General features: G+C 38.1%; 1 protein-coding gene and 1 long non-coding RNA gene across 6 annotated transcripts; both read right to left on the bottom strand.

Annotated features, from left to right (window-relative positions):
- Positions 1-2,043: 2,043 nt before the first annotated feature.
- On the bottom strand, positions 2,044-4,072 carry LOC112188569. 5 transcript variants are annotated; one of them, XR_005805611.1, is made up of 4 exons: positions 3,853-4,072; positions 3,672-3,761; positions 2,844-2,951; positions 2,044-2,730 (listed from the first exon to the last, which is right to left on the bottom strand). It is a non-coding gene; the product is annotated as an uncharacterized LOC112188569 (long non-coding RNA). The 5 variants fall into 5 exon arrangements; XR_005805612.1 differs by having other exon boundaries at positions 2,044-2,727; XR_005805613.1 differs by lacking the exon at positions 2,044-2,730 and adding an exon at positions 3,225-3,274 and having other exon boundaries at positions 2,807-3,062.
- Positions 4,073-5,295: 1,223 nt separating this feature from the next.
- On the bottom strand, positions 5,296-9,409 carry LOC112184366. The gene is made up of 4 exons (XM_024322624.1): positions 8,463-9,409; positions 8,032-8,312; positions 6,220-7,721; positions 5,296-6,111 (listed from the first exon to the last, which is right to left on the bottom strand). The coding sequence occupies exons 1-4, from the start codon at positions 9,407-9,409 to the stop codon at positions 5,296-5,298; spliced, it is 3,546 nt and encodes a 1,181-aa protein (XP_024178392.1).
- Positions 9,410-11,467: the final 2,058 nt, after the last annotated feature.

Below are 11,467 nucleotides of genomic sequence, written 5' to 3'. Positions count from 1 at the left end.
GCTCATCACAGACATATAATCACCATGGACGTATTGCTCAGTCCTAAGAAGCTCATCAAAATGACCAAGAAGTTGCAGAAGCAGGTACCAGTTATTGGGAGGAAAAGAACAACACAGCAAACAGTTGTTCGCAGTAACAAAATTAATAGTACTACTGCAAATAAGGGCACTTTTGTTATCTACACCCTTGACCAAAGGCGTTTTGTACTTCCCTTATCCTTTCTATGCAACTACATTTTTCAAGAGCTTTTCAAGATGTCCGAAGAAGAGTTTGGAATACCAAGTGACGGACCTATTGTACTCCCATGTGATTCACTCCTCGTGAATTACATTCTGTCACTTGTACAACTGGGAACGAGTTTAGAATCGGAGAAAGCTATCCTCAACTCTATCATTAGGCTTAGGAGTAGCTACTTCTTATCTACTGTTGATCGAGAACTACAGACAACACAACAATTATAACTTTGTGGTTTCTAATTAAATAGATCAGATATGTCTACATATTTGGATTTCACTATCTATGTCAATGTTACGTGGAATTTGAAGTAAATATAAATTTTGTACAAATTAATATAATGGAGAAAAAGTATAATTTTTGTTATAGTGATGTATTTAATTTTGATTTACTTGCAACTATTTATAGAGACATACCAAGTACTATAATTCAAATCAAGGTGTAAAAGCCTAGCAACCTTCTAAGTTCTAATGATGAGAAGTTGAGAATTAACCCTAATGCTAGAATAATTAAGCAACTTTTTTTTCTCGAATGAAGCTTAATATATGCATGTTTTATAACCGATGCATGTGAGACTAGTTTTTTTAAATTAGAAGGCGACCACGAACATGAAGAAACAAAGATGAATTTCTGAAAGAGTTCTCTGAATATGTGCTTTTCACACAGAGATATTGACTAGTGTTCTAGCAAAGATTAACAGTAGCTTAACAGCTATCTATGCAACCTAGCTAACTACCACAGAACTGTGCATAATTGGCAGCTGAGCTAGTTTTCGGTTATAAAGCTAATAAAGAGAAAGACACTGAGTTTGTAGTCGTTGTTTATAATGGAAGGGATTTATTATGCGAAATGATACCCTTTAATTTTTTGTTAATAGGAAAATCCGTAGTTCCGTACAACCAACGTAAATAATAAAGTCATTTTCAATCTTAACCAAGAAGCATAACCGAATAATTAAGAACAATTCTTAACATGTTCACCTCCATTGTCGATTAACTCACTTTTACTTAATAAATTTATAATCCAACGGTCCATATCTTAAATTAGCCTTTAAAGATTATCTCTGTAAAAAATCAATTGAATCGAAAATCGTTTAATTATCTACTTGAATCAAACAAATGGACGGTTCTAACAACACTTACTGCTATTATGATGAACCGTCCATGTATTTCATAAAAACGAATAACTAAAAAGTCTTCAATTTAATTGATTTTTTACAGAGTTAATCTTTGTATTACATTATACAACATAAATTGTTGAATTAAAAATTTATAAAGTTATTATGCGTTAACCATAAAAGATGGTGAATATGCTAATTCACCCAAGGGTGAACCTGAGAATTGTTAGAAATATGCTTCTGTGTCGTTAATTTCTGGTGTAGAGTTTCATAGCGACTGTGGGTATTTTTATATGCATGTCCAAGCAGCATTTCTGTGGCTCAAATTATGTCCTTATCAAAGATGTTTCGGTTGAAAAACATTGAAGTTTCCTCCACACCGAGACTAACTAGGCCACTAGACTAGACATTGGAATTTTCCTTAGCTCTGGCATTTCTTGTAACGATTTTAACTGAAGTATCCTACCAGAATTTGTACTGAAAAAACAAGAAGCATCCATGAGTGGTACGGAGGTTCATAATGGCTCTTATAACAACTTGAAAACTATCTTTTAAAGCAAAAACAAAAATTCTGTTATATTGATTCCTTCAGGCATCCAAGGACCAAGATGTTTTGGTTCTAAACATTGGAGTTTTCTCCAACAAGTACTAACTAGTACTAATAACAAAAATGATTATCATAGAAAATCACTACAACAAGAAGCCCGCAATACATTTATAAATCGTCTGAAGGTCCTAAGAGAACTTTATATATATAGTTAACCCACCCCTATTGGTTTTTCCATCTCTCATTATCACAGCAATAGCAATATTCAGTATTCTGACACAGAAACTTCAACTGCCTGCAAAGCTGCCACTGCTTTCTTGCTCAATTTCTCGAGGCCACTTCATCCGCATCTAAATATGGACATGATGCTCAGCCCAAAAAGGCTCATTAAAATGGCTAGAAAGTGGCAGATGAATGACGTTATAGGGAGCAAAAAAATTTCATACCCGAGAGGAGTTGGTAGAAAGTCATGTGATACTACTGCAGCGAAAGGCAATTTTGTTATTTACACCCTTGACAAGGCGCGTTTTGTGCTTCCCTTATCTTATCTTGGTAGCTACATTTTCCAAGAGCTTTTCAAAATGTCTGAAGAAGAGTTCGGAGTATCAAGCAATGAGCCTATCGTATTACCATGTGATTCACTCCTTATGAATCACATTGTGTCGGTTGTCCACCTTGGAATGAGCTTAGATTTGGAGAAAGCTATTGTCAAATTTGTGAGTAGGAGTAGTTGCTCTGTATCTAGTTTCAGTCGAGAACAAACAAGCCAACACTTGCTCCTTTGTGGTCAATGGCGGATCCAGGAATGAAAGTTCGGGTGGGCTAGAACTTCTTAACCAAAAAAAAAAAAAACGTTAACCAGCAGGGCCTCCAGTTTGCAGTCATATGTAATATTAAGAAGAAAGAAAAAAAAAGTAACCAAATTATATTGAATAACCCCATACATGAGGAAGTAGAACCTATTGGTGCACCAACATCACTTGAATACACCAACACACTACTTTGCATGCTCTAATGAGTCCATCTATGCAGAAAGGCCTTCCAATCTGTAACTAATAAGGCAACAACATCTTCTCCTTTAGTTACTGCATTTGCAAGTCGAATCAGAAAGTAATTTTCTAAATCCTTGTCTTAGCCTTCTGTGTTTCTCCTTCCTGATGTAACTTCAATAAACAACATATCATAGCTATAGACATTAGATTTTGGTATGATATTTATATAGGTTGGCAATCAGCAAAGATTTCCAGTTACCAATCACAAAGCAGCTGGTTATAACTATAACCCAATTCCAAATTTCTAATAGCAGCTGGATATGGGATGCTTACATCTAAAACCCATGAACTCCTTTTACAATTAATGTCAACAGTAGTCAAATCTGAATCCAAGCATTAAACAAGAAGGTCAGTAAATTGATACTAGTATCAACTTGGTGATTACAGAACACAAGATGAAGCAAAACAAGAATTAAAAATCCATAGAACCAGAGACTCCTGAAATCCCATCATTTTGGGTCTTGGTTTTTTTCGATACCCTTATTCACAACATTGAAACTTTCTCTTCAACTAAGCTTGAGTATTCACCATTTCTTAGAAACACGCTTCTTTTCCAAATTACCAAATCAATTTGAACTAAATTCAGCAAAACAACTCTGTATACACTAATTGAATCAAATCCTAGCTCTAGCTCAAGAGAACCTTAAGCCTTTACTGCCACAGATTTAGTGAAAACTCGAAGAACTTTCAGTCGAAACTCAGAGAGAGAGAGAGAGTTACCATGGTTGTGGATAGCACAGCAGCAGCTATCCCTCTTTTGACCGCAACCAGAGCAATAGAATTTGACCGCAACCTTCATTCTTCAATCCACTACAACATACGAAATTGAATTTCACATCAATCCTTAACCCTATAAATTGTCCCAAATTGGATTGATTCAGTTAAATAAAACTGAACTTACATTGAATTCAATGCCCCAAACTGAAGAGGGAGAGTAAGAGAAGTAGATACGACTTGATCTCTGAGAGAAGTGGGGAAGGGCAGAGCAGCAGAAGGCGAGAGAAGGAGGAGGAGAGACTGGAGAATGACGCGTTCGAATAGGCCGTAGTCTCCAGAATCCAGACCAAACTTCGAGTTCGGGACTCGGGTGTACTTCGGGCGGGTGGGCTTCACTATGGAGTGTACCCAATTTTTTTTTTTTTTTTTTTTTTTTTTTAAAAAATATATATATATATATATATATGCATCTAATGTTTTTTAATGCCCAGATATCTCGGACGGGCTTCACCCTCTACCTAGATCCGCCAGTGTTTGTGGTGACTGATCAGCAATTACCTGAGATATACGTATCTATTAAAATTTTTGTAAAAACATCAGCAAGTAACTGATAGAGGTATTTGAGACTTGAAAACTGAACGTAAATTATGTATGTAAGATAGAACATGGTTTTTCCCTTCATATGTTGTACTAGTATTTCCAATGATTCATCAATTGAACCTGAAATATTTGGCTCCTTAATCGTCATCAATATAATCTTAATATATAGCTCCAAAGGCGCATTTGATCATTTACTCTGATATATCATTTGACCTTGAGATCTTTGATTATGTCTCTTGGTATCCTCAAGCTTCAATAGTTTGTTCCTTTCCATGTGTTGCATAAATTTGAATCTAGTGCTTGACATTAGATGCGTGATATCTTAATGCAGAAATCTAGAGGAAGATTTGAACTTTTGTCATGAGTTCTGCATCATTGATGTCAGGAACTGAATAGCTAATTGCTTTTAGTCTTCTTACTCAATTCGTCATCATAAAGTAATAAAGCGAAAAGCTCTCTCAATCTTCTGCTCCATTCTGTTTTTTCAGTCTGAAGAAGTGCATTTGATTACATTTCTTTTGGCATGAGTGCTAACTTACTGCCCTTGATCTAGATCGACAATCTACTTGTAATGTACATAAAACTATGAATAAATAAATAAGAAGTTTTATTTATTATTTTATTTATGTTTTATTTTATTTTTTTAACTTGGGATTACTCTCTTAAAAATGTTGGTGTATTTTATGTAATGGCTCTTTTTAACAAGCCTCTTGTTTCTCTGGTTCTTATTCTATCGCTGCGCGCTAAAAACATGTAACATATGGTAGAATTTTTTATTTTTTTTTTTGAAATAAACATATGATAGAATATAACAAATACATATAAGTTATTGACAAAAGATGACATAACAAATACATCTTTTAAAGATTGAATTAAACATATAAGAACTAAATCTTACAAATAATGGCAATCTGCTCTCCACTTACCACATGTCATGAGTTAATTTACCTTTTTACCCTTAACTACTTTTTTGACTTCTTATCCTTTTTTTTTTTTTTTGAACAAAGGACTTGTATTGATAAAAACCTCAAGTGAGGTACTGGAGATCGTGACTGAGAACATCACGAATACATTCAGGGACTAGTCCCAACCATACAGAGTTGTGGTTTGCCTCAAAACCTATTCCCGCCAATCTATGTGCTACCAAATTACTAGATCGAGGTTGATAGCAAATGCGAATGCTGGGGATGCATTGCATGGCACATTGTATATCATCTATTAAACCTCCATTAGCTAACATGCTGTGATCTGGGCTGAGAGCTTCAGCAATAGCCACTGTACTATCACTCTCGATGACAGCCTGCTGCACTTGAAGGGAAACCAGAAAATCTACTCCTGCTCTAATGGCTAAAAGTTCACATTGCTTAGGAGATGCAGCATGCTGAACTGGTCTTGCAAAAGCTGCAACAAAATTTCCTGAGGCATCCCTTAACACTCCCCCTATTCCACCTGTGGTTTGTTGAGGTAAGAAGGCTGCATCCACATTCAGTTTGAAGGCCCCATCATCAGCAGGCTTCCATCTTGTTCTTGGCTGTTTGTGAGGCTGCTTCACAGTACCTCGAGCTCTTTGATACTCATCACACCATGCAAAACTGCTTAATATGACATCTTGAGCTGTCTGCCTGGTTCCTGCCCAGAGCACATTGTTCATGTTCTTCCAAAGGGCCCATATTATCATCATTAAACGTGCAAAAATATCTGAGCTTAGAGTTAATGCCCGTTCCAACATCCAATCCTTAAAGTTGATCGATGGCAGTAGGGTAGCTTGTAAATGAAATGGTGGACCTGAAAGAATAGTTGAAGCTATTTGACACATACAGAAAACATGTGTCACATCTTCTAACTGGAGGTTACAGAGTATACATTTGTTGTCTCCACTATAACCTTTAGTAAGTAATCTCTCTCTCGTGGGGAGTAGGTTGTTACACGCTCTCCACACACATATGCTTACCTTTCCAGGTACTTTGGCCTTCCATAAACATCGCCAAAGTTCTTTGTATGGATCACCATTGGAGGTAGACGTGAGAGTATTTTGCATGACTTCGACCCTTGCAATCCAATATGCCGACTTAACAGAGTAATATCCTCTCTTTTCCGGACTCCAAATTAACCTATCCGGACTATCATTTCTGCTCAAAGGAATACAGAGAATGCTAGAGGCTATATCATTTGGAAAGAGACTATGCACTGCCCCCGGTTTCCATTGCCGGTTTGGAGCATCAATAAGATCAGCAACTTTGTTAAAAGAAGTGTTTTGGGGTCTAGTGGCTTGATACGAAGCATGTACAGGAATCCATCGATCACACCAAATATCAACCTGTTCACCATCCCCAATTTTCCATTGGACACCCGCCTTAAGCACTGCCCTACCTTGGAGTATACTCCTCCAGGAGAACGAAGGAGAATCACCCACTTCAACCTCCCAGAATGAACATTGTGGAAAGTACCTAGCCTTGTACAACTGAGCAACTAGAGAGTGAGGATTGGAGAGAATCCTCCACCCCTGTTTAGCCAGCATTGCAATGTTGTACGCATAAATGTTTTTAAAGCCCATACCTCCCTCATGCTTGGTTAAACATAGTCTCTCCCAACTTCTCCAATGGATTTTCTTTTTCTCCTCTGTGTCACCCCAAAAAAAAGAAGCACATAGTTGATGTATATCATCACAAAGGCTTTTAGGCAGCAGGTAGCAATTCATGGCATATAAGGGCATTGTTTGAGCAACTGCCTTGATTAGTATCTCCTTGCCAGCACAACTAAGAATCTTGGACTTCCAATTAATCAATTTCTTGGACAACTTGTCTTTGATATAAGCAAACTTTGCTGTTTTGGATTTACCAACTCTCATTGGTAGACCGAGATATTTATCATCTTCATCCCTCCTGTCCACCGCAAGAATAGAAGCTAGACTATTTTGAAGATCAATGTGGACATTCCTGCTAAAAACGACACTGCTTTTTTGGAAGTTAACCCGCTGGCCATAGGCTTGCTCATATATATTAAGAATATGCTTAAAAGCAAGGCATTCTGCGGCATTAGCTGTGCCAAATAGAAGGGAATCATCCGCAAAAAATAAATGATGAAGGGTAGGAGCTTGAGAACACATAGTAAGTCCCTGAATAACATTGGATTGCACTGCTTGTGTGATGAGAGCAGAGAGACCTTCTGCACAGAGAATAAATAAGTATGGTGATAATGGATCACCCTGTCTGATTCCTCTGGTAGGCAGTATGTGTGAAGTTGGTTCGCCTTGCACTAAAATAGAGTAACTGACCGAGGTCACATTGTTCATGACCATAGTGATCCAATTAGGATGGAAACCTAATTTGGTGAGGATAGCCTGCAGGTATGGCCACTCTAACCTGTCATAAGCCTTACTGATGTCGAGTTTGAGGGAGAAAAAGCCAGTTACTTGTTGACGAAGTTTGTGCATGAAATGTGCGACTTCATTTGCTACCAAGGTATTATCAGAGATTAGTCTATTTGGGACATATGCACTCTGCAGAGGAGATATGATCTGAGGTAGCCAAAACTTAAGTCGATTTGCAACGACCTTAGAACAAATCCTGCAAATGACATTGCTTAGAGCAATTGGTCTGAATTGGGCAGCTTCTTTAGGGTTTTTTTATCTTTGGTATCAAGCATAAGTAAGTGAAGTTGGTGGAACGACTCATATCTCCTGTTTGTAGAAATCCACGCACTGCCACACAAACATCAAATCCCACAATATGCCAATATTTCTGGAAGAAGAAAGGAGACATACCATCAGGGCCGGGACTTTTTGATGGATGCATTTGAAAAAGTGCACTCTTAATTTCTTCGTCAGAGTAGGGCTGCATAAGATGCTCATTTATTTCAGGAGATACTTTACGTGGTGTTGCTTGCATGATTGTTGCAATAGCCTCTGAGTTGGTGTTTTCAGTTGAAAACACATGCCTGAAATAGGTTAGGAGGAGTCTTTGAATCTCACTTGGTTCCACTTGCCATTGACCTTGTTCATCATTAAGTCCCCTGATTAGGTTTTTGCTTCTGCGGTTAGTAGCTCTACGATGAAAAAAAGCAGAATTTATGTCACCATCTTTAAGCCATATTGCTCTGGATCTTTGACGCCAGTATTTCTCTTGCTGAGATAGCAGTTGACTGTGCCTCACATGCAACAACCTTTGCTCTTCATACTGTTCTGGTGAGTACTACCTCTTCATAAGATCATTAAGCTTTTCTTGAATAACCCGCAGTTCTACCTTTTGTTTTGCAAACTCAGTTGCGTGCCACTGCATGAGGTTTTGCCCGGTGTCTTGGATTTTGAAAGCCACCTGCTGAAGTACATTGCCTGTATAAGGTTTGGACCAAGCCTGTTGTATTAATTCCCCACACCTAGGGTTTTCATGCCAACACTCCTCAAAACGAAACTGATTGGTGGCTTTCTTGTACCTAAGCTTCTCAGCGCTCACAGTGATTAAGAGCGGACAATGATCGGATTCACTAGGGTTTAGGGTGATGACACGACTGTACGGGAAAAGAGACCTCCATGGTGCAGTTTGAAAACTTCGGTCAAGACGCTCTTTCGTGTACTTATTACTCCAGGTGAAGCAACTACCAACAAAGCCCATATCCAGAAGGTCACAATCGGCCATGGTTCTTCGAAACGTAGCCATTGGCGCTGCTGCTTTTCGGGGGCCGCCCGATTTGTCATTGTTCGACATGATCTCGTTAAAGTCCCCATCCATAAGCCATGGCAAGGTGCAGGGTTCAGCAGCAAGAGCTTGGATGAGAGTCCAAGTCCTGTGTCTTTCTCCACGAGCTGCAACCCCATAAATACCAGTGAATCTCCATTTGTGTGTGTCTTCTGGTTTACCAACAACTACATCAATGTGATTTGGGGACCGGGATCGGAGAGAGGCGTGTGTATCATCATTCCATATCAGCGCTACTCCTTGAGACTCCCTTTCCTGTGGATAACAGAGATTATCTTTGAAACCAAGGCGTCTGGTAAGAGCATCGATGTGTTCTTTCTGCGCTAGGATTTCTGCTAAAAAGATCAAACTAGGTTTACGTGCTTGGACGACGTCTATGAGGGCTCTTTGTGACTCAAAATTAACAATGCCACGACAATTCCAAACAAGAACGTTGCCTTGAAACATGATCGGAGCTTAGTGGCCGTAGAGAAGCTTAAGGGCGGCGCAAAGGTGCAGCGGCGCTTAGGGTTTTTTTTCGTGTGAATCGTGATCCAATTAAATTCTTCCCGTGATAGTACTAGTGCTTGACTATTATGCACGCGCAAGAAGTCAAAATTAGATTCGCACTTCTTATCCCTTTATAAGGACTAAATCTCATAAATAAGGACAATTTGCTCTCCACTTGCCATATGTCATGAGTTAATTTACTTTTTTACCCTATATTACTTCTTTTGACTTCTTCTTTTTATGTTACATTTTTTTTCTTCTAAGAATAATCCCTTTATGTTACTTTTTCAATTCCTGAGAATAATCCCTTTATGTTAATTCTCAAAAGCCAAAAAAAAAAAAAAAAAAAATTCACTTCCTTAACCCGAGTATTTTGGTCATTTTCCATTAAAATTATGAGTCAGGCTTGCATTATTTGACTTTTGGGTCTGAGCTCATGTCCTTATTTGTATAGATATTTTTGAAAGTGGGTTTTCAGTATTTACATATTTGGTCATGTGCTACTATATAATTTTCTATAGCTACTTTTTTGACTTCTTATAGAATATTTTCAATCCAAAAGGTGGCAATATATCACGGAAGTTGTTGTTATTAAATAGGGTGGTGCTATTCACATACCATTTTTCTTTATTCACACACCCATTCTATTTTTCTATTACTTTAAATAATTTTTTTTATAAATTACCCTAACTACCCCCTCTTGCAATTAAGTTTTTTTTTCTTCCGTTTTTCTTTTTCTATTTGGCAATTCAATCATCCCCAAATCCTAAACCTTTATTTTCTCGCAGGGAGAAAGGATTTCAAAACTCTTTTTGATTCCATTTTCCATAAAAAACTTCTCTAGCATAGTCATTCTATATCTCTAATGTGATGCTTTGAAGTTCAATCAAAGCAGAACAAGCAACTTTAGACCCATCTTCAACGAAAATTTTACACTTGATTTGCAATGGATAAGTGTGAGAAAAATATGAGTTCAGTGATAATTCGAGTCCCTTTGAATCCATCATTCCTGGTACGATTCTAACTGAAATTATTTGGTGTATTTGAATCCATTAAGCAATTATAGAACTTTACAACAGCGAAATAATGATGGCCTTATGATCAAGGTTCGAAAAATCGCTAGGCGCTAGTTGGGCGGCGGGCTAGGGAGGCGCGCCTAGGCGGTTTTGTATTTTTTAATTTTTATTTTATTTTTATAGGTTTTATTTATGTAATTAAAAATATATAAACAATAATAAACTAAATATTTATCATCCTCAAGAAAAAAATAAACTAAATATTTATTTAATTAACCATTTATTTAATTAAATAGAGGTAGCAGAGAGGTAGAACTGAAGTTGTATTCATTATTCAATTATCCAACAGAAAAAAAAGAAGCAGAATGCAATTATACTTCTTGTTGCACACGTGCCCATGAGCCCATCCTATCCTTCTCTCTGCCGACTAAATACAGCCACAAGTTATACTCGCTCTCTGACACAATTAACCACCCCCATTCACTTTCACTCCCTTCTCTCTCTCTCTCTCTCTCTCTCTCTCTCTCCCCTGTCTGCGAAACCAGTAGCCACCATCTCCACCTTCTCTCTTCATTGATTTTTTCATTAACAGAATGAATAAATCATTACCAAGAGTCTAAGAATAGAGGCGCGGAGGAGGCGTGGAGTTGCGGTGGCTTGGGGGGAGCTGCGGTGGTTTTGGGGAGCTCTGGTGGAGGTGTGGAGCAGAAGCGCTGGGGCTTGGTGAGGAGAGCAAATAAAAGCTCCGGTCTATTTTTTCAGTTCTGGGTTCCAATGGGTTCGCTGATGTCAAATTTAGGATTCGGGAAGGAAAAAAACAAAAAAAAAGGAAGAAACCGCCCAGAACTCCCAGACCGCCCAGTCGGACGCCCAAATCCTATCCGCCTAAGGACTCCGATTTGCCACTACTCGCCTCGGTTTGCTGCTGCCTAGCCGGCCTGGGCGGCCGAGTTTTAGAACATTACTTATGATTATAGACATGATTTGTTCTACTATATTA

Source organism: Rosa chinensis, chromosome 2 (genome assembly GCF_002994745.2).
Source record: "Rosa chinensis cultivar Old Blush chromosome 2, RchiOBHm-V2, whole genome shotgun sequence".
In the NCBI taxonomy this organism is placed as follows: Eukaryota; Viridiplantae; Streptophyta; class Magnoliopsida; order Rosales; family Rosaceae; genus Rosa; species Rosa chinensis.
This window is presented reverse-complemented; position numbering and strand designations above follow the sequence as displayed.

What these genes read in the sequence shown, in the direction of transcription:
- LOC112184366 (XM_024322624.1), bottom strand. Translation starts at nt 9,409, where the DNA reads ATGTTTCAAGGCAACGTTCTTGTTTGGAATTGTCGTGGCATTGTTAAT. An exon ending in CTTAATGATCTTATGAAGAG is followed by an intron (nt 8,313 to 8,462) that starts GTAGTACTCACC and finishes TTTTCATCGTAG; the next exon opens with AGCTACTAACCGCAGAAGCA. An exon ending in AGGCCAAAGTACCTGGAAAG is followed by an intron (nt 6,112 to 6,219) that starts GTAAGCATATGT and finishes TGTAACCTCCAG; the next exon opens with TTAGAAGATGTGACACATGT.